The sequence below is a fragment of the Hyla sarda genome, chromosome 7 (assembly GCF_029499605.1).
Source record: "Hyla sarda isolate aHylSar1 chromosome 7, aHylSar1.hap1, whole genome shotgun sequence".
NCBI classification, from domain to species: domain Eukaryota; kingdom Metazoa; phylum Chordata; class Amphibia; order Anura; family Hylidae; genus Hyla; species Hyla sarda.
Window position 1 is genome coordinate 12321887 of NC_079195.1, and position 23029 is coordinate 12344915.

The window sequence follows — 23029 nt, forward strand, 5'->3', positions numbered from 1 at the left end:
CTTTAAATGAATGAGTTGCAGGCCGCCGACGCTTTAAATGAATGAGTTGCAGGCCGCCGACACTTTAAATGAATGAGTTGCAGGCCGCCGACACTTTAAATGAATGAGTTGCAGGCCGCCGATGCTTTAAATGAATGATTTGTGGGCCGCCGATGCTTTAAATGAATGAGTTGCAGGCCGCCGACACTTTAAATGAATGAGTTGCAGGCCGCCGACGCTTTAAATGAATGAGTTGCAGGCCGCCGACACTTTAAATGAATGAGTTGCAGGCCGCCGACACTTTAAATGAATGAGTTGCAGGCCGCCGACACTTTAAATGAATGAGTTGCAGGCCGCCGACACTTTAAATGAATGAGTTGCGGGCCGCCGATGCTTTAAATGAATGATTTGTGGGCCGCCGATGCTTTAAATGAATGATTTGTGGGCCGCCGATGCTTTAAATGAATGAGTTGTGGGCCGCCGATGCTTTAAATGAATGAGTTGTGGGCCGCCGATGCTTTAAATGAATGATTTGTGGGCCGCCGATGCTTTAAATGAATGAGTTGTGGGCCGCCGATGCTTTAAATGAATGAGTTGCAGGCCGCCGATGCTTTAAATGAATGATTTGTGGGCCGCCGATGCTTTAAATGAATGAGTTGTGGGCCGCCGATGCTTTAAATGAATGAGTTGTGGGCCGCCGATGCTTTAAATGAATGAGTTGTGGGCCGCCGATGCTTTAAATGAATGAGTTGCGGGCCGCCAATGCTTTAAATGAATGAGGCGCGGGAAACGATTAAGTTGCAAGCTGGAAGTTGTCACCTCCCCCTGCAAGTGCTAAAAGCCACAACTCGTTCATTTAAAGTGCCAGCGGCCCGCAACGTAACCATTTAAGGCACCGGTGGCCCGCAACTCGTTCATTTAAAGCGCCGGCGGCCCACAACTCACACATTTAAAGCGGCGGCAGGCCCACAACTCGCACATTTAAAGCTCCGCAGCCCACAACCTAATCATTTAATGCACCGGCGGCCCGTAACGTAATCATTTAAAGCGCCGGCGGCCGGAAACTCGTTCATTTAATGCGCCACAGAGCGCAACTTAATCATTTAAAGCGCCGGCAGCCCGCAACTTAATCATTTAAAGCGGCGCAGCCTTTAAATGAATGAGGGGGGGGGGGGGGGGTGTTGTTTAGAGAAGCGGACTAGTGATTTGCATTTTTGGTCATACCGCCCAGCACTGTATACCGTATATCTGTGCGTCGGAGAGGAATATGGAGGCGACGCTCAGGACGCATTATTCTCATGTGATGACCTCAGGACTGGTCAGGGGCCGCACCGTCCTCCTGGGTCTTCAGTCGCTTGGACTCTTGCTCAGCCGGCAGGGCGTGCGTCTGCAGAGCCTGGGCGACATGTTCGATGTCCCAGCGCTCCGCCCTCAGGGTGCTCTCATCCAGTACGAACGGCCCCTGCTTGGTGCGGATCAGATCGTTCACACTGGCGCAGCTGGATAAAGCTGTGAAGAGATGGTGAGAATTCTTATACACACGGGTTTGTGATCAATCTCCCCCAATGTCACTAAATGACACCTCACAGAATACACGGCACATAAGAACCTTGTAACCTTATATGACTATGGGTAAAGACTCTGCCCGCCCTGCATGACAGGGAGCTGGGGGGGAAAGACTGCACTGGAGGAAAGAGAATGCACAGGCGGAGGAAAGAGACTGTGCAGGAGGAAAGAGACTGCGCAGGAGGAGGAAGAAAGAGACTGCACATGAGGAAAGAGACTGCGCAGGAGGAGGAAGAAGAGACTGTGCAGGAGGAAAGAGACTGCGCAGGAGGAGGAAGAAAGAGACTGCACATGAGGAAAGACTGCGCAGGAGGAAGAAGAAAGAGACTGCACAGGAGGAGGAGGAGGAAAGAGACTGCGCAGGAGGAGGAAAGAGACTGCGCAGGAGGAGGAAGAAGGGACTACACAGGAGGAAAGAGACTGCACAGGAGGAAAGACTGCACAGGAGGAGGAGGAAGAAGAGACTGCACAGGAGGATGAAGAAGAGACTGCACAGGAGGAAAGAGACTGCACACAGTGACTGGGCAGGAGGAAAAGAGAGCACACAGGGACTGTACAGGAGAAATACTGCACACGGTGACTGCACAGCTGGAAGGGACTACACATAGTGGCTGCACAGGAGGAAGAGACTACACATAGTGGCTGCACAGGAGGAAGAGACTGCACATAGTGGCTGCACAGGAGGAAGAGACTGCACATAGTGGCTGCACAGGAGGAAGAGACTGCACATAGTGGCTGCACAGGAGGAAGAGACTGCACATAGTGGCTGCACAGGAGGAAGAGACTGCACATGAGGAGGAAGAGACTGCACATAGTGGCTGCACAGGAGGAAGAGACTACACATAGTGACTGCACAAGAGAAAGAGACAGCACATAGCAGCTGCACAGGGAAGATAAAAAAAAATTAAAATCACAAAAAAGGAAACTGCTGTTACCTTCTCCGATGTCTCTGATCAGACTCCGGACATAAAAGCCGCCTCCACACTCCACGTCTGTGACAGAAGGAACAGAGGGGAAATAATCAGACATCTCACAGGACACCCCAATATCTTAAAGGGGTACTCCAGCATTTACCAACTTATTTATAAGTGTCTGATAACAGGGAGGGGGGGGGGGGGGGAAGGTCTGACATCTGGGACCCCCTGTGATTTCCATAACGGGGCCCTGAGAGCGTGGTCCACACTCTCCATGCATTCTCTTTGGGGGATACATGAGCTCTCGCCTATCCTGACAATAGGGGATAAGTTGTTAAACGTTGGAGTACCCCTATATACACAAGTGCACAACATACAGCCCTTTCATGATGGCAGAATATGTAACACGTCACTGATATGTACATGATGGAGAGTGGGGCTGGGGTGGGGTTGGGGTTCCTCACTTTAGGGAAAGACCAATGTAGGGACTGAACATGTACCAAGGGTAAATAGAGGAGGCTGGAAATCGGTCAGCGACAGCTTGTGGACGACCACCGGCCGCGCCGGCTTAGCTTCCACCTCCGCCCCCTCTCTGACCAGACACGACAGCCTCTTCCCGTTCTTCTTCAAGGCTGAGAAGCTGAAAGAGAAGACAATTAACCCTTTGTGTTACAGGCTCCAGCTGACATCATAGTTTCCCAAACAGAGTGCCTCCAGCTGTTGCAAAACTACAACTTCCAGCATGCCCGGACAGCCTTTGGCTGTCCGGGCATGCTGGGAGTTGTAGTTTTGCAACAGCTGGAGGCACCCTGGTTGGGAAACGCTGTGATACATAGTGATGGCGTGACTTACAGCGGGGGAACCTGCAGGATGTTCCCGGTAAAGGTTTTGAGCGCATTTTCCATGTCTTCTCTAGTGATGTGATCTGAGCAAGAGACAAGAAAACACTGTTTAGACTGAGGGGGGTCGTAGGGCATTGCTCCCAGTTATCAGCCATTTAAAGGGGTACTCCCGTGGAAAACTTTTTTTTTTTTTTTTTTAATCAACTGGTGCCAGAAAGTTAAACAGATTCGTAAATTACTTCTATTAAAAAAAATCTTAATCCTTCCAGTACTTATTAGCTGCTGAATACTACAGAGGAAATTATTTTCTTTTTGGAACACAGAGCTCTCTGCTGACATCATGACCACAGTGCTCTCTGCTGACATCTCTGTCCATTTTAGGAACTGACCAGAGAGCAGCATATGTTTTCTGTGGGGATTTTCTCCTACTCTGGACAGTTCCTAAAATGGACAGAGGTGTCAGCAGAGAGCTCTGTGTTCCAAAAAGAAAAGAATTTCCTCTGGAGTATTCAGCAGCTAATAAGTACAGGAAGGATTAAGATTATTTAATAGAAGTTATTTACAAATCTGTTTAACTTTCTGGCACCAGTTGATTTTTTTTTTTTTTTTTTAAGTTTTCCCCTTGTTTTTCCCAACAGGGGTGCCTCCAACTACAACTCCCAGCATGCCTGGACAGCCTTTGGCTGTCCGGGCAAGCTGTGGGTTGATCTTTTTCAAAAACTCAACACCCCCCTATTGGGACACACTGGTCTACTGTTTCAGCTAAAAGGGTTGTTTAGGATTAGAAAAGACATGGCTGCCTTCTTCCAAACCACAGCGCCACTCCTGACTACAGGTTCTGTGAAGTATTGCAGCTCAGATCCATTGACTTGAGATGAGCTGCAATACCAAACATGGCCTGCACAGGGGTGGCGCTGTTATTGCAGAAAAAAACAGCAAATCCGCAGCTGATGACGTCATTATCACTCTGGGGGCTATAGGAAATAACCATGAGCATACATAACATAATGGCGGACTGCATCGCCATGACAGACCCCATGGATCCCTTTAACCGCTTCCCGCTACAGGACATATGCATACATCCTGCGCGGGCTCCCGCAATATAACGCGGGGTCATATCGGGTCGGTCCCGGCGGCCATCAATGGCCGGGACCCGAGGCTCATACCGGATGTCACCGATCAGGGTGATGGGCGGTATTAACCCTTCAGACGCGGCAATCAACTTTGATCTAAAGTGAAAGCTAATCAGTGCTCAGTGGGCTGTTCGGGACCACCGCGGTAAAATCGCGGCATCCTGAACAGCCTGCAGGACACTAGGAGGATCCCTACCTGCCTCCTGCATGTCTGATCGCCGAATGACTGCTCTGTGCCTGAGATCCAGGCAGGAGCAGTCGAGCGGCGATAACACTGATCAATGCCATGTTAATGCATGGCAGTGAACAGTGTAAGAGATCAGTGTGTGCAGTGTTATAGTCTCCTATGGGAGCTATAACATTGCAAAAAAAAAGTGAAAGTAAAGTGTTAATAAATGTGATTTAACCCCTTCCCTAAAAAAAAAGTCAGAATCACCCCCCATTTCCCATAAAAAAAATATATAAAATGTAAAGAATAAATATAAACATGTGGTATCGCCGTGTGCGTAAATGTCCGAACTATAAAAATATATCATTACTTAAACCGCACGGTCTATAGTGTACACGTAAAAAAATTTAAAATAGTGCATTTTTGGTCACTTTTTATACCATAAAAAATAAATAAAAAGCGATCAAAAAGTCCGATCAAAACAAAAATGGTACCGCTAAAAACATCAGATCACGGCGCAAAAAATGAGCCCTCATACCGCCCTATACCGGAAAAATAAAAAAGTTATAGGGGTCAGGATATGACAATTTTAAACGTATACATTTTCCTGCATGTAGTTATGATTTTTTTCCAGAAGTACGACAAAATCAAACCTATATAAGTAGGGGATCATTTTAACCGTATGGACCTACAGAATAATGATAAGGTGTCATTTTTACCAATAAATGTACTGCGTAGAAACAGAAGCTTTTTCTTCAATTTTGTCACACAATTATTTTTTTTTCCATTTCGCCGTGGATTTTTAGGTGGAAAATTGAAAGTGTTATGATTCTTAAAAGGTATGGAGGAAAAAAACAAAAGTGCAAAAATGGAAAAACACTATGTCCTTAAGGGGTTAAAGGGATACTCCGGTGGAAACCAATTTTTTTTTTTTTTCTTAAATCAACTGGTGCCAGAAAGTTATACAGATTTGTTAAATTACTTCTATTAAAAAAGTCTTAATCCTTCCAGTACTTATCAGCTGCTGTATGCTCCACAGAAAGTTGTATAGATCTTTCCAGTCTGACCACAGTGCTCTCTGCTGACACCTCTGTTCTTGTAAGGAACTGTCCAGAGCAGGAGAGGTTTGCTATGGGGATTTGCTTGTACTCTGGACAGGTGTCAGCAGAGAGCACTGTGGTCAGACAGAAAATAACTACACAACTTCCTGTGGAGCATACAGCAGCTGCTGCTGATTTGCAGTGTGAGATGAATAGCGAAAGGATTTACCATACGGCTTCTCTTGCGTCACGGTCCCAGATGCGTCCAGGGTGTCCGTGGCTCTTCCCAGCTGCCCAGTGGTGGTGTACTTCTGCCGGTGACAACAAAAAAGTATATACTCAGTTTATACAGTAATATTTACTAGGGTGCATCCAGCTGGTGAAAAACTACAACTCCCAGCATGCCCAGACACAAGACACTTATCCTATTCATATCAATGGTGCACCTCCTATCCCCTAAGTCAGTGTTTCCCAACGAGGGTGCCTCCAGATGTTGCAAAACTACAACTCCCAGCGTGCCCAGACAGCCAAAGGCTGTCCGGGCATGCTGGGAGTTGTAGTTTTGCAACACCTGGAGGCACCTTGGTTGGGAAACACTGCCCTAAGTCCATGCGGCCTGCTTTAAACCATATCTCTTTATTGTCCTGGCGGAGCCATGGCACTCCGGGCTGTAACCACTCCTACTCCGGGTGATTGACAGCTTGGACATGGCCCCCATCACCGTTCTATTCCCTGAAGTCTCACAAGCCCAGAAGCGGATTCATTCACCAGGATAGCGCTGTTTCTGGGCCTGCGCATGATTTCAGGGCAGATCGTGAAGTTGGCGGTGACCGGGCTGTCAATCACACTAAAGTAGGAGTGTATAGTGCAAACAAGTAGTGCTGTCTGCTCTGCACCAACAACCTCCAATACACACCTGCGAAATCGGACCCGCCGGTCCCGCCCCGGCTTCACAAAAGTAATCCAAAAGAGAAAAGATGTCCGGCGCTGGAAATGCACTTATAAACTTGCTTTATTTGCTTGACAGGAGTCACAGTACAGGTAAGGAACGTCTGACGAGTTTCGCACTCACAGGTGCTTAATCGTAGACTCTATGATTCTACGATTAAGCACCTGTGAGTGTGAAACCAGTCAGACGTTCCTTACCTGTACTGTGACTCCTGTCAAGCAAATAAAGCAAGTTTTGAAGTGCACAGTACAGGTAAGGAACATCTGACGGGTTTCGCACTCACAGGTGCTTAATTGTAGAATTGTAGAGTCTACGATTAAGCACCTGTGAGTGCGAAACGCGTCAGCGTTTCTTACCTGTACTGTGACTCCTGTCAAGCAAATAAAGCAAGTTTTGAAGTGCACAGTACAGGTAAGGAACATCTGACGGGTTTCACACTCACAGGTGTTTAATTGTAGAATCGTAGAGTCTACGATTAAGCTCCTGTGAGTGCGAAACGCGTTAGAGGTTCCTTACCTGTACTGTGACTCCTGTCAAGCAAATAAAGCAAGTTTTTAAGTGCATTTCCAGCGCCGGACACCTTTTCTCTTGTTAAAGTAGGATTGGTTACAGCCCGGAGTGCCATGACTACCCCAGGATGAAGAACGCCCGTGGACTACTTACACCTGATTTATATACAGACAATCTATAAACTTATTTTCTCCAGGATCGCTGCCGCGCAAAATCTGATGACATGTTCCCTTTAAAATCGTTACGTAGTTTACTGCAGGTATGTAGATTTAAAGGGGTACGCCCGTGTAAAACTTTTTTTTTTTTTTTTTAAATCAACTGGTGCCAGAAAGTTAAACAGATTTGTAAATCACTTCTGTTAAAAATCTTAATCCTTCCAGTACTTTATAGGGGCTGTATACTAAAGAGAAATCCAAAAAGAAAATAATTTCCTGAGCGCAAGTTTTCAGCTGCCCCTGCCGTATGCGGTCCCGTATGGGACAAAACGTGATGTGAACCCAGCCTTACTTGCGTAAAGCAGTGGCAGGTACCTTGGGTCGCTTGCTGCTTCCTTGAGCAACTCCTGTTCTCCTATTAGACTGGTCAATTTATCGTATTAAATGGACACAAATTTTTTGATATTCCCCTCTTTATGGTAAATAAAAAATATTTCTAATGTACTTTGTCTAAATTTTTTTTTGTTTTCTATGTTTTATTTGTGTTTAAAAAAGCTGCCACTAGGTGTCTCGTTACTTGTCCAGAGCACATTTCCCCCCTATCTCTTACACAGACTTTGGACTCCTGCTGGCCTGGCAGAAGTCCAAACTCAGGAAATGCTGAGGGAGTGGGGGGTGCAACCTTATCCAATCATAGCTCATTGAACTTCGTTGAACACTGAACTTCTCTGGGCTGTGTGTAGCAGAGTGAGGGAGGAAGTTCTCCCCTGTCTGGCTTCAGATGATAACAATCTAAAAAGAAGTCCTATATACTGTGGTCTAAATAAAATTGGGGAAAACCCAAAACAACCACTAAAAAACCTATAAATACGCCACTACAGCGTATAGGGTAAACCCACCAAGAATAAAAATGTATATAATAAAATAAATAAAAAATATATATTAATCTGATAAATCAATAACCATCAAGTTTGAATAAATATAGTTTTATTTTACAAAAAATGCATATATCATACACAAGCAGAAAAGATTGATAATAATATATAGCTATATAGCATACATAAAAATATAATCATTAGCGCAATTTGATAATGTGTATTATTTAAAAAATGTATTAAATTATTAAATAATTTATATATATATATATATATATATATATATATATATATATGTAAATAAATGAACTTAAAAAATGCAAAAGATGGCAGGGACGGGAAAAGGATGTAAAAAAGAAAGGCGTAAATGTCGGGGTCAACTGATCACCAATGGATCATAAAAACACCTGTTGCTATAAAATACGTACAATGTGACACTCTATTAAAAGCATAAAAAATGTGTTTAACCTTGGAAATATAAGTATGCATAAAGTGCAATGTGCAACACAGAAATATAAGTGTGTACAATGGATGTAAAAAAGCAGTGCAAGAAAACAAAAAATAAGGTGCTAAAAGTGAAGGTGTCAGAATGTAAATACTTGACCCCACATGTAAAAAGAAGGTAGGTTCCACGTCCCTGCAATCACCTCCAACGCGTTTCACCGTGACCGGCTTTATCAAGGAGTATGAAGTATACTCCTTGTATAGTCCTTGATAAAGCCGGTCACGGTGAAACGCGTTGGAGGTGATTGCAGGGACGTGGAACCTACCTTCTTTTTACATGTGGGGTCAAGTATTTACATTCTGACACCTTCACTTTTAGCACCTTATTTTTTGTTTTCTTGCACTGCTTTTTTACATCCATTGTACACACTTATATTTCTGTGTTGCACATTGCACTTTATGCATACTTATATTTCCAAGGTTAAACACATTTTTTATGCTTTTAATAGAGTGTCACATTGTACGTATTTTATAGCAACAGGTGTTTTTATGATCCATTGGTGATCAGTTGACCCCGACATTTACGCCTTTCTTTTTTACATCCTTTTCCCGTCCCTGCCATCTTTTGCATTTTTTAAGTTCATTTATTTACATATATATATATATATATATATATAAAATTATTTAATAATTTAATAAATTTTTTAAATAATTATACACATTATCAAATTGCGCTAATGATTATATTTTTATGTATGCTATATAGCTATATATTATTATCAATTTTTTCTGCCGTTGGCTGTCCGGGCATGCCGGGAGTTGTAGTTTTGCAACATCTGGAGGTCCGCAGGTTGAAGACCACTGGTATAGGAGGTAATACTCACGTGTCCCCGCCGCTCCGGGCCGTCACCGCTGCCCTGGATGTCGCCCTCCATCGCTGTCCCCGTGTCCCCGGGGTGTCCCCGTAGCTCCGGAATGTCTCTGCTGCCCGGTATCCTCGCTCTCCGTCGCCGCCATCACGTCGCTACGCACGCCGCTCCTATTGGATGACGGGACGGCGTGCACGACGACGTGATGACGACGAAGGAGAGCGCCGGCCATGCAGGGGATCCCGGCACGGAGCAAACACCGAGGAGGCAGGTAAGGTCCCTCCCGGTGTCCTGTAAGCTGTTCGGGATGCCGCGATTTCACCGCGGTGGTCCCGAACAGCCCGACTGAGCAGCCGGGTTAGTGTCACTTTCCCTTCAGACGCGGCGGTCAGCTTTGATCGCCGCGTCTGAAGTGTTAATACAGGGCATCACCGCGATCGGTGATGTCCTGTATTGGCCGCGGGTCTCGGCCGTTGATGGCCGCAGGGACCACCGCCATAGGACAGGGTTTTAATGTGTATTTGCCTTATAAGACGCATCAACTTTTCCCCCCCCAGTTTTGGGGAAGAAAAAGTGCATCATATACAGCGAAAAATACGGTAGTTCCTGTCTGATTTTTTGTAAAATGTTTATTTTGGAAAATCTTTCATTTAAATAAAAAATTAATAAAAGTGGCAATAAAACAAACAAAACAAAAGCGTTATGTATTACGGTGTGGAGTGGAGGACAAGACGCACAGGCGCATACCTTACTCCCGGTCAGCATCGCTCCCAACATCTTGGTGCCGTCCCCGATACCGACCACTGGATGGAAATCAGCAGAGTTCATGGAAAAAGAGAGAAAATAAAGAGTACGGGGTCAGTCACATGGCTCTATATCGCCCCCCCCCCCCCCCCCCCCCCCCCCATGACCAGTCAATCTTGGGACGTTGTCGTGAACTGGAATAGATCTAGTCTACAGGACACGATGAGAATTCCTGGTAATAAGGAGCCGCTGTCTGCAACTCATCCCTGCACCTCCACAGAGAATGAAAGGAGAGCGCGCTGACTCTAGAAATTTCCGCAGTGTGAATAGTGCAGAAGAATCCCCCTGAAAAACAATGCGAGGCTGCTGCACTGGAATTTCCAAGCGGAATTAGGCTTGTAAAAACTGTAGTGGCCATTTGATCATATGACGATTTGATCATATGTCAGGGCCATCGCATGTCGGGGGGGGTTCCTGCATATTAAAAAATAATCTGCAGTTCCCATTCTGGCCACTAGGCCTAAAGCTAAGTTGAGAACCAACCAACTTGTGACAGGTGAGACCAGTGTATAGAAAAGACAATATATGATGTTCACAGCTCAGCCTCCCCCTCCCTGTAGAATGGCTTCTGAAGAGGTCACAGATCACACCCAAACACCTTTCCCATTTTTATCAATTGAACAGCTCCTCTCTATTGTCGCCTATGTCCAAGGTTCTTGCTGTAAGGCGTATCTCTGAATGCTCTTAAAAACAGCTCAGGCAAGATGGCCGCTCCTTTAACCCCTTAAGGACCAGGCCAATTTTATTTTTGCATTTTCGTTTTTTCTTCCTCGCCTTCTAAAATCCATAAATCTTTTATATTTCCATCTACAGACACATATAAGGGCTTGTTTTTTGCGCGACCAATTGTACTTTGTAATGAAACCTCTCATTTTACCATGATTTTGGAGGGTTCCGATTCCACGCTGTACACTTTAGGGTAAAAATGACATGTGTTCTTTATTCTGTGGGTCAATACGATTAAAATGATACCCATGGCTAGATAATTTTATATTTTTGTACCGCTTAAAAAAAATCTAAAACTTTTTGTACAAAATCAGTAATCTAAAATCGCCCTATTTTGATCACCTATAACTTTTTAATTTTTCCGTATATAGGGCGGTATGAGGGCTCATTTTTTGCGCCGTCATCTGTACTTTTTATCGATACCAAATTTGCATATATAAAACTTTTATATAATTTTTTTATAAATATTTTTTTGAATAAAATGTGACAAAAAAAAAGCAGCATTTTTGGACTTTTTCTAATTTTTTACGTTTACGCCGTTCACCATACGGGATCATTGACATTATATTTTGATAGTTCGGACAATTACGCACGCGACAATACTAAATATGTGTATTAAAAAAATGTACGCTTTTTGGGGATAAAATGGGAAAAACTGACAATTTTCATTTTTATTGGGGTAGGGGATTTTTCACTTTTTTTTTTTTACTTTTTATTTTAAAAATTTTCAACTTTTTTATTTTTTTTAACACTTTTTATATCCCCATAGGGGACTGTCTATAGCAATCCTTTGATTGCTAATACTGTTCAGTGCTATGCATAGGACATAGCACTGATCAGTGTTATCAGTCATCTTCTGCTTTGGTCTGCTCGATCTCAGACCAGAGCAGGAGATGCCGGGAGATGGACGGAGGCAGGTGAGGGGACCTCCGGCCGCCATTACAGATGATCAGATCGCCATGGCAGCGCTGCGGGCGATGCGATCATCTATTTTATCATGCGCATTGCCGCAGATGCCGTTACCTGTACAGATCACGGCATCTGTAGGGTTAATGGAGGACATCCGCGCGATCGCGGATGTCAGCCATTACCGGCGGGTCCCCGGCTGCTGATAGCAGCCAGAACCTGCCGTGTATGCCGCGAGCACCACTCCGATGCTCGCGGTCATACACAGGACGTAAATGTACGTCCTGGTGTGCGAAGTCCCGCCAAACCAGGACGTACATTTATGTCCGTGGTCTTTAGGGGTTAATAATGTACATGTACCTCCATGTTCGCTGCTGCACATCGTCTGCTTCACAGCAACCCAACCCAATGAGAAGATCTCCAGGATGGTGCCCCCCACCTCCTATATTAGTGGTCTTCAAACTGTGGACCTCCAGCTGTTGCAGAACTACAAATCCCAGCATGCCCGGACAGCCAACGGCTGTCCGGGCATGCTGGGATTTGTAGTTCTGCAACAGCTGAAGAGAGACATTCTGTTTTGTTCACTTATATAGTATTATGAGATATTGTTCATTATTAGAGTTAAGCACGAATATTCGTAATGCGCAGTTTTATCGCGAATATCGGCACTTCGCGATTTCGCAAATTTTTTGAATATAGTGCTATATATTCGTAATGACGAATATTCATTTTTTTTCACATGCAAATTTTTATGAATTTGTCAATATTCGCCAATATATTCACAAAATATCGCGAATTCGAATATGGCCCCTGCCGCTCATCACTATTCATTATCTCCCTCTGGGGGGCGCCCTGGTGATAGATCCATCACTTTTGATACCCCACAATGCGGACAGGATCCTGATTGGGCTGCTTTACCCTGTGAGAGCACAGATTACCCAGCAGTCCGGACGCCGAGCTGTCCAGGGTCCCTCCATGGCCGATTTTCAGCGTCTGCTTCTTCCTCTTCTTAAATTCTTTCAACCCCGCTTCTATAAAAAGGAACACGAATAAGTCATCAAATACCCAGTGCAAATCCCTTACACCCAATCAGATACACCCCATGGCAGAAACGTATTACACTGGGTGGTGCGCTAGGTACAGTTAAAGGGGTATTCAAGGAAAAAACTTTTTTTATATATATATATATATCAACTGGCTCCAGAAAGTTAAAACAGATTTGTAAATTACTTCTATTAAAAAAAAATCTTAATCCTTTCAGTACTGACGAGCTGTTGAAGTTGAGTTGTTCTTTCCTGTCTAAGTGCTCTCTGATGACACCTGTCTCGGGAACCGTCCAGAGTAGAAGCAAATCCCCATAGCAAACCTCTTCTACTCTGTGCAGTTCCCGAGACAGACAGAGGTGTCAGCAGAGAGCACTGTTGCCAGACAGAAAACAACAACTGAACTTCAGCAGCTGATAATTATTGGAAGGATTAAGATTTTTTTAATAGAAGTAATTTACAAATCTGTTTAACGTTCTGGAGCCAGTTGATATAAAAGAAAAGTTTTTTTTCCTGGAATACCCCTTTAAAGGAGAACTCCAGCCAAATGAAATTACCTTTTATATAGCTGAACAAGATAAAGTTCTATATCTTTGCAATGTGAAGTGTAATCTTTGCTGAGCACATACCCTGTTTCTCTCCAGACAGGAAGTCCAGGAGATCTTATCCCACTGATCCTCAGCTGACAACTTTAGGGTATGTTCACATGGACAGATCCGCAGCGTATTTTAAAGGGGTACTCCGGTGGTCAATGTGTTTTTGTCATCTTAACTTAACCTTGTTGTTATTTGTCCTTTGTGTCTTGGTTGCTATTTTTCAATTCTCTGGTGTTTTTTTTTTGTCTGCAAGTTGATTTTTTTTTAGCTTTTGCCGTTTCCTTTTTGTTGCTGGGCTCCAAACTACAAATCCCAGCAGGCCACATGCCCTGTTTTTTTCATTTGGGGCGTGTACTTTGCTTCCGTTTGGTTTCCACCCACCTTACTGTTTGTCCGCCCCAGTACTTCCCCTTTGTTTTTTGGTGACGCCTAGTACTGCCCATCTGTTTAGCATTCTGTCTCTCACGTGGCTAGGTGTTTGGTTGCCCTGTCAGTGTTTGCTTATGTTTGTGGGGTATTGACCAATCAGGAGTGTCTTTTGCACATGACACACACACACATGCAAACACACACACACGTACGCACGCACACATCAGTTTTTCATCGGTAAGTATCAGCTGTCTGCAGACTTCTGCAGCCGGGAGTACTACTACTACTCCCATCATGGAACAGACTCCGTTCCATGATGGAAGTAGTAGTTCTGTGGGACTCCTGGCTGTGGGAGTCTGCAGGCGGCTGGGAGGCTACATTAGTGTTTGTACTACTACCCCCTTCATGGAATAGAGTCTGTTCCATGTTGGGGGTAGTAGTACAGGCGATAAGGAATTGATCGCACCTCAGAAATGAGACCCGGTGCGGATCAGCAGTTATAAAGCAGGAGAGTGTATACTTTTTCATTTTTAAATCCCCACCGGGAACCCTGAATGACCAGCACCGAGGAGCCATTCAGGGCTCCCGGCGGGGTTTTTGAACTCAGGGGTGTGGAAATTTAATAAAAAACTACTTGTTCACGGGACTAAAACGGAGCAAAATCTTCTTGTCCCTCATGACGATCCACTTGTCCGGACCAATTTTCGCTCTCGTTTTTTCCTCCTCGCCCTATAATAGCCATAACTACCTACTATAATGATACCTTTTAATTTTTCAATAACATAAGCTCCGAACAAAAAATTTTTTTTTTTATATATATATGAAATCGGTGAAGTGAAATTGAAATAGTAATAAATAATTTCGCAGATTTGGTGGTTTTCTTTTCTACGCCATTTACCTTGTGCTTAAGATAACATGTTGTTTTGATACTTTAGGTCGCCTGATTACAGTAATACCAGATTTGTATAGTTTACGTCTTGTTTTACTAATTTTAAAAAATTCTGAACTTTTTCGAATTTTTTGACTACTGTAGCTTTTTATTTTATTTATTTTTTCGCATACCAGGCTGTATGAGGGCTCATTTTTTGCGCCATAATCTGTTTTTTGTATCGATACCATTTTGGTATTGATCTGACTTTTTAATCGCGTTCTAACTTTTTTTTTCTGGGATATTATAAAAATAGCAATTCTGTGGTTTGGTAATTTTTTTTTACATTTACGTCATTCACCGTACGGGATATATAATGTTATATTTTAATAGTTCATACAATTGCGCACGCAGTGATACTAAATATGATACATGTTTTTATATAGGAAAAGGGGGTAATTTGAACTTTTAACATGGAAGGGGTTAATGTGTGTCAAACTTTTATTAAAACTTTTTTTTTTGTTCTGTTTTATACTTTATTAGACTTTTAGGAGGAATCATTAGATTCCTCAAGCAGATCAATAGAGTTCTATTGAACTCCATTGATCTGTGTGCTCTGCGATCCATTCATAGAGCCTGGTCCAGCTAGGATCTATCAATGACAGAGCCGGGACAGGAGGGAACAGAGGTAAGCCCTCCGGCTACCTCTATAGTGGATCTCAACTCCCCCCCCCCCCCCCACAATCCACCCCAATAGCACACCAGGGAGCATTCACATGTCCCTTTAGACGCCGCTGTCAGCTTTGACAGCGGTGACCTAAAGGGTTAATAGCCTGCCGCGGCAATCGTTGCATGCTGGCTATTAGCGGCGGCCGCCAGCTACTGAGAACAGCCAGGGGCTGCAGAGTATGGAGCGGGCAGCCCTCTAAGAGCCGGAAAAATTAACCTGCCCGGCAATACATGTCCTGGGCGTCGGGTGATAGGAATTCCACATCCCTGGAACTACTACTGTATTAACCCCAAATTTATGCCCCCATGCATATTTATAATAAATTACTGGCCCCAGTGTGCAAAATAAGTTTATTCCCCCCCGTGTCCTTATGCCCGTTTCCTTATTCCCCCCGTCCTTATCTGTGAGAGCTCACCGCCGGGACCAGAGCGCACCGTGTCCATATCATCATCCTTATCTCCCGCTGCCTGATGCTCCTCATCTTCTTGGAGCAGGGCAGCAGCAGGGATATGTCGGCCGTCACGCCCCCTCCCATAGACTTGCATTGAGGGGGCGGGGCGTGATGTCACACACGGCGGAGTTGTGACATCACGATACTCCGTCCCCATGGTCGGGAGGCATTACACTGAAAGCCTCCAGCGCTTCCTGCCGTGCTTACAGGTGGGTGCTGCATGCTAGATTGCGGGGGTCCCCAGCGATCAGACATCTTATCCCCTATCCTTTGGATAGGAGATAAGATGCCTTGGGGCCGGAGTACCCCTTTAACCACTTTTGGCTGGATATTTCCTTTTAAAGGGGTACTCTGTTTGAAACATCTTATCTCCTATCCAAAGGGTAGTGGATAAGATTTTAGATTGCGGGGGCCCTGCCGCTGGGGACCCCCGCAATCTCCGGGCCGGCAGAGTCGGCGTCCGGAACATGGAGCGCTTGCAGCCTCCGTGTTCGTGACGTCACACCACACCCCCTCCATTCATGTCTATGGGAAGGAGTGTGACAGCTAGTACATATCCATCAAACCTCCTCCCATAGACGTGGGTGATAAAAATGCTGTCCCTGCAGTGTCTCTATGAGGAGTCCAAAAACAGGAAGTGAGGGTAGGACATGCAGGGATCTGTGCAGACTCCTGACTTGTCAATCCTCCTGATGTATGAGCCGGGGGCATGTTATAGAGCCTCAGTACACACTGTCCTGCTTTTTCGTAGTGCACAAATCCCTGCTCGTCCTCCCTCACTTCCTGTATTTGGACTCCTCATAGAGACACACGTGCAATAGCTGCAGGGACAAAAATATACACATTTTTATAACCAATGAATATTACAAATATGCACATAATGGTACATTACATCTACATTCTATAAAAGGTATTTGTTGACGACAGGTACACTTTAACTGTTTAAATGCTATGATCGAGCGCAAACCTGGTGGTCAGATTGTACCAACCATGATGTAATCGAGGGGCACCGAATGATACAGCCCGTCTATGGCAGAGTGTACTAGTAGAGCACCGATAACATAGATCAAACAAATGCATTCATTTATATAAGCCAGTGTTTTCCAAACAGGGAGCCCCCAGCTGTTGCAAAACTACAACTCCCAGCATGCTGGGAGTTGTAGTTTTGCAACAGCTTGAAGCACCTTAAAGGGGTAGTCCAGAGGTGAAAAACTTATCCCCTATCCTAAGGATAGAGGATAAGTTTGAGATCGCAGGGGGTCCGACCGCTGGGGCCCCCTGCGATCTCTCTGTACGGGGGCCAGGCTCTCCGGCCAGATAGCGGGTGTCGACCCCCGCACGAAGCGGCGGCTGACACGCCCCCTCAATACATCGCTATGGCAGAGCCGGAGATTGCCGAAGGCAGCACTCCGGCTCTGCCATAGAGTTGTATTCGTGCGGGCTGTCGGGGCCCCGTACAGGAGATCGCGGGGGGGCCCCAGAGGTCGGACCCCGCGATCTGCAACTTATCCCCTATCCTTAGGATAGGGGATAAGTTGTTCACCACTTGTTCACTACTGGACTATTCTTTTAAAGGGGTACTCCGGTGGAAAACTTTTTTTTGGGGAGCGGAGTACCACTTTAATCCTTCCAGTAATTATTAGCTGCTGAATACTACAGAGGAGATTCTTTTCGGAACACAGAGCTCTCTGCTGACATCATGACCACAGTGCTCTCTGCTGACATCTCTGTCCATAGTAGGAGAAAATCCCCATAGAAAACATGTGCTGCTCTGGACAGTTCCTAAAATGGACAGAGATATCAGCAGAGAGCACTGTGTTGCGATAAGAAAATAATTTCCTCTGTAGTATTCAGCAGCTAATAAGTACTGGAAGGATTAAGATTTTTTAACCTCTTAACGACGCAGGACGTATATTTACGTCCTGCGCCGGCTCCCGCGATATGAAGCAGGATCGCGCCGCGATCCCGCATCATATTGCATCGGTCCCGGCGCTCATCAACGGCCGGGACCCGCGGCTAATACCACACATCGCTGTATTAACCCTTTAGAAGCGGCGGTCAAAGCTGACCGCCGCTTCTAAAGTGAAAGTGAAAGTGACCCAGCTGCTCGGGCTGTTCGGGACCGCCGCGGTGAAATCGCGGCGTCCCGGACAGCTGACCGGACACCGGGAGGGCCCTTATCTGCCTCCTCGGTGTCCGATCGACGAATGACTGCTCCGTGCCTGAGATCCAGGCATGAGAAGTCAAGCGCCGATAACACTGATCACAGGCGTGTTAATACACGCCAGTGATCAGCATAGGAGATCAGTGTGTGCAGTGTTATAGGTCCCTATGGGACCTATAACACTGCAAAAAAAAATGTAAAAAAAAATGTGTTAATAAAGGTCATTTAACCCCTTCCCTAATAAAAGTTTGAATCACCCCCCTTTTCCCATAAAAAAAATAAAAGTGTAAAAAAAAATAAAAATAAACATATGTGGTATCGCCGCGTGCGTAAATGTCCGAACTATAAAAATATATCATTAATTAAGCCGTACGATCAATGGCGTACGCGCAAAAAAATTCCTAAGTCCAAAAAAGCGTATTTTTGGTCACTTTTTATACCATTAAAAAATGAATAAAAAGTGATCAAAAAGTCCGATCAAAACAAAAATCATACCGATAAAAACTTCAGATCACCGCGCAAAAAATGAGTCCTCAGACCGCCCTGTACGTGGAAAAATAACAAAGTTATAGGGGTCAGAAGATGACATTTTTAAACATATAAATTTTCCTGCATGTAGTTATGATTTTTTCCAGAAGTCCGACAAAATCAAACCTATATAAGTAGGGGATCATTTTAACCGTATGGACCTACAGAATAATGATAAGGGGTAATTTTTACCAAAAAATGTACTGCGTAGAAACGGAAGCCCCCAAAAGTTACAAAATGGCATTTTTTCTTCGATTTTGTCGCACAATGATTTTTTTTTCTGTTTCGCCGTGCATTTTTGGGTAAAATGACTAATGTCACTGCAAAGTAGAATTGGCGACGCAAAAAAAAAAAAGCCATAATATGGATTTTTAGGTGGAAAATTGAAAGGGTTATGATTTTTAAAAGGTAAGGAGGAAAAAACGAAAGTGCAAAAACGGAAAAACCCTGAGTCCTTAAGGGGTTCATAGAAGTCATTTACAAATCTGTTTAACTTTCTAGCACCAGTTAATTTAAAAAAAAAAAAGTTTTCCACCGGAGTACCTCTTTAATAAAATGGCAGCAGTGTTAGAAAACTAAGCCTAAACACATTATAATCCCATTAAAATAACCAGCTGCCATCTTTCCATGTAAAACACACTACAGCCATTCAAATGGCTGCGTTGCCCATGGCAACCAATAAGCTGGCAGCTTTCGTTTTCCCAGCACAGGCCAGGATAATGAAAGCAGTGATCTGATTGGCCGCTGCGTGTCACGCGTCGACGTTACGTAAACACGTCCAGACATGGCGCCCTGCGTGGGTAGAGAGCGGAGTTAGGCGCTACCCATCCCGTCCGCTGCTTCCCCACTCCCCGGGCTCTGACCTCTCAGCAGGCGGCTCTTCAGGTCATTGAGGGCCTGGGCTGACGTCACTCCCGGGGGTTTGTACACCGGGAACAGACCGTTCAGTGACAACAGCCTAGAAGCTTTCTCCGCAGCCATGCCCGTTCCTGACAGGCGCCGGCAATGACGTCATCACCCGGCGACACTGGGGGAATTCTGGGAAATGTAGTTGTGAAGTAGATTCCACGTGTATGGTGTTTACAGATGTTTGAAACGTCCTATATACAGCTAGGACACAAATATATTATCTCTCTGTGCATTTTAACCCCTGAGGACGCAGCTAAAATCAATTTTTAAGTGTTTTTCCCTCATCATCTTCTAAGGGCCATAATACTTTTATTATTATTACATTTAAAGACCCATATAAGGGCTTGTTTTTTGCGCCACCAATTGTACTTTGCTTCCACATGACTCATTTTTACCATAACATATTATTTTTAGGTAAAAATTGATAAATATAAATGCACATTTGTGTTTTTTTTTACCCAGTGCACTATAAGGTAAACGTGACACGTTTTTTTTTTATCCTGTATGTCCATACGATTAAAACAATAGCAATTTATATAGGTTTTATTTTATTACTTTTCCCCCCAAAAAAGAAAAAGAATATATGATTTACTTCGTCTTCTTCTGCACCCCATAACTTTTTATTTTTCCGTATACGAGGATTTAATGATCTGTAATGTTTCGGGACTTTTTTAATCTCTTTATTTTTTTATGAAATATGATAACTAAAAATCAGCAATTCTGTTTTTTTTTTTTTTTTTTTTCAGTTTACGCCGTTCTCCGTGCAAGATTGTTAACATAAAATGTAATAGTTTGTTCATGTGGCAATACTATATTGGGGAGATTTATCAAAACCTGTGCAGAGGAAGAGTGGTGTAGTTGCCCATAGCAACCAATCAGATTGCTTCTTTCATTTTCCACAGGCCTCTTTAGAGGCCTGTGGAAAATGAAAGAAGCAATCTGATTGGTTGCTATGGGCAACTGCACCACTCTTCCTCTGCACAGGTTTTGATAAATCTCCCCCTATATGTTTCTATTTTGACATATTTTTTTTTTTAAACACTTTTCTTATTGAAGAATGGGAATTTTATTAGGGCTTATTTATATATTTTTTAATATTCACTGTCAGATTCAAATACTGTTTATGATGTTGTACATCTTGGTAATACATTAACCTAACACTTCATTAAAAATATGTATCTACTGTTTATAGAAATCATGGCTTATTAAAAAAAAAAAAAAAAAAAAAAAAAAAAAAAAAGACCACTAGAGGTCCCCATACTATCCAAAACATAATCCTGTCCGGCTGCAGCACCATCTTTGTCTCAGCTGAAGCACAGGCTGGGGCAAAGTCCAGGAAGTTATGGGTGGGACTAGCGCTCCTCTGTGCTCACTCCTGTCCTATCAGACCGCAGAATGAAAACAGAGAGGAGGGGGTTACAGAGCAGCCGGCAGTGATTGGATGAAGAGACACAGCACAGCAGACTCAGGGAGGAAATTAATTCATGGTGAGTGAGGGCGGGCTCAGTACTTAGCTTGGACACGCCCCTTTCTGAGCAGTGGATGTCAGAGCAGCATAACAGAGGGATTTTTGAGCCAAATACAGGAGACAGACACATAATAAACATGTAAAGAATCTGCATGATCTGGTGCGTACTATATAGAAGTATTTATTTCTGTAATATGGCAGGTACGCTTTATATAAGTGTTATTATTTTAGGCAAGGTATATAAATACTATATATATACTGATCCCATAGAGATAGCAGCAGTATACAGATAGAGCTGGAGTAGAGGTGTATAGCTACTATATATCCAGATCCCATAGAGAAAGCAGCAGCAGTATACAGATATAGCTGGAGGGGAAGTGTATAACTACTATATATCCTGATCTCAGAGATATCAACAGCAGTATACAGATAGAGGTGCAGTGGTATAACTACTACATATCCTGATCCCATAGAGATAGCAGCAGTATACAGATAGAGCTGGAGCAGAGGTGTATAACTATTATATATCCTGATCTCAGAGATACCAACAGCAGTATACAGATAGAGGTGGATGGAGGTGTATAACTACTATATATCCTGATCCCATAGAGATAGCAGCAGTATACAGATAGAGCTGGAGGGTAGTAGTATAACTACTATATATCCTGATCCCATAGGCATCACCACAGCCTATTCCCTGGAAAATCTACGGACTAAATTAGGACCGGCCACCGAAGGGGGAGAAGACAGCGCGGCAGAGAGCAACGGAGAGGTCCAGGTGGCTGCAGGCCAGGTCTGGCAGGAGCTAAGGATGTAGGAGAGCCAGGCTGCTGGATCATAAGAAGGAGAGCATGGAGGAACACTGGAGAATAGGTGAGGGAGCATGGAGGAACACTGGAGAATAAGTGAGGGAGCATGGAGGGACACTGGAGAATAGGTGAGGGAGCATGGAGGAACACTGGAGAATAGGTGAGGCAGCATGGAGGAACACTGGAGAATAGGTGAGGGAGCATGGAGGAACACTGGAGAATAGGTGAGGCAGCATGGAGGAACACTGGAGAATAGGTGAGGGAGCATGGAGTAACACTGGAGAATAGGTGAGGCAGCATGGAGGAACACTGGAGAATAGGTGAGGGAGCATGGAGGAACACTGGAGAATAAGTGAGGGAGCATGGAGGGACACTGGAGAATAGGTGAGGGAGCATGGAGGAACACTGGAGAATAGGTGAGGCAGCATGGAGGAACACTGGAGAATAGGTGAGGGAGCATGGAGGAACACTGGAGAATAGGTGAGGCAGCATGGAGGAACACTGGAGAATAGGTGAGGGAGCATGGAGTAACACTGGAGAATAGGTGAGGCAGCATGGAGGAACACTGGAGAATAGGTGAGGGAGGATAGAGGGACACTGGAGAATAGGTGAGGCAGCATGGAGGAACACTGGAGAATAGGTGAGGGAGCATGGAGGAACACTGGAGAATAGGTGAGGCAGCATGGAGGAACACTGGAGAATAGGCGAGGGAGCATGGAGGAACACTGGAGAATAGGTGAGGCAGCATGGAGGAACACTGGAGAATAGGTGAGGCAGCATGGAGGAACACTGGAGAATAGGTGAGGCAGCATGGAGGAACACTGGAGAATCGGTGAGGGAGCATGGAGGAACACTGGGGAATAGGTGAGGCAGCATGGAGGAACACTGGAGAATAGGTGAGACAGCGTGGAGGAACACTGGAGAATAGGTGAGGCAGCATGGAGGGACACTGGAGAATAGGTGAGGGAGCATGGAGGGACACTGGAGAATAGGTGAGGTAGCATGGAGGAACACTGGAGAATAGGTGAGGGAGGATGGAGGAAAACTGGAGAATAGGTGAGGCTGTATGGAGGAATACTTGAGAATAGGTGAGGGAGCATGGAGGAACACTGGAGAATAGGTGAGGGAGCACGGAGGGACACTGGAGAATAGGTGAGGGAGCATGGAGGAACACTGGAGAATAGGTGAGGGAGCATGGAGGAACACTGGAGAA

General features: G+C 44.6%; 1 protein-coding gene across 1 annotated transcript; it reads right to left on the reverse strand.

The window, feature by feature from the left end:
* Window positions 1-639: 639 nt before the first annotated feature.
* On the reverse strand, window positions 640-19653 carry TRUB1 (TruB pseudouridine synthase family member 1). The gene is made up of 8 exons (XM_056530066.1): window positions 19494-19653; window positions 12820-12912; window positions 10193-10248; window positions 5873-5954; window positions 3312-3384; window positions 2960-3099; window positions 2481-2537; window positions 640-1488 (listed from the first exon to the last, which is right to left on the reverse strand). Exons 1-8 carry the CDS (start codon window positions 19609-19611, stop codon window positions 1289-1291), a joined length of 819 nt encoding a protein of 272 aa, XP_056386041.1. The 5' UTR covers window positions 19612-19653; the 3' UTR covers window positions 640-1288.
* Between the last annotated feature and the right edge of the window lie 3376 nt (window positions 19654-23029).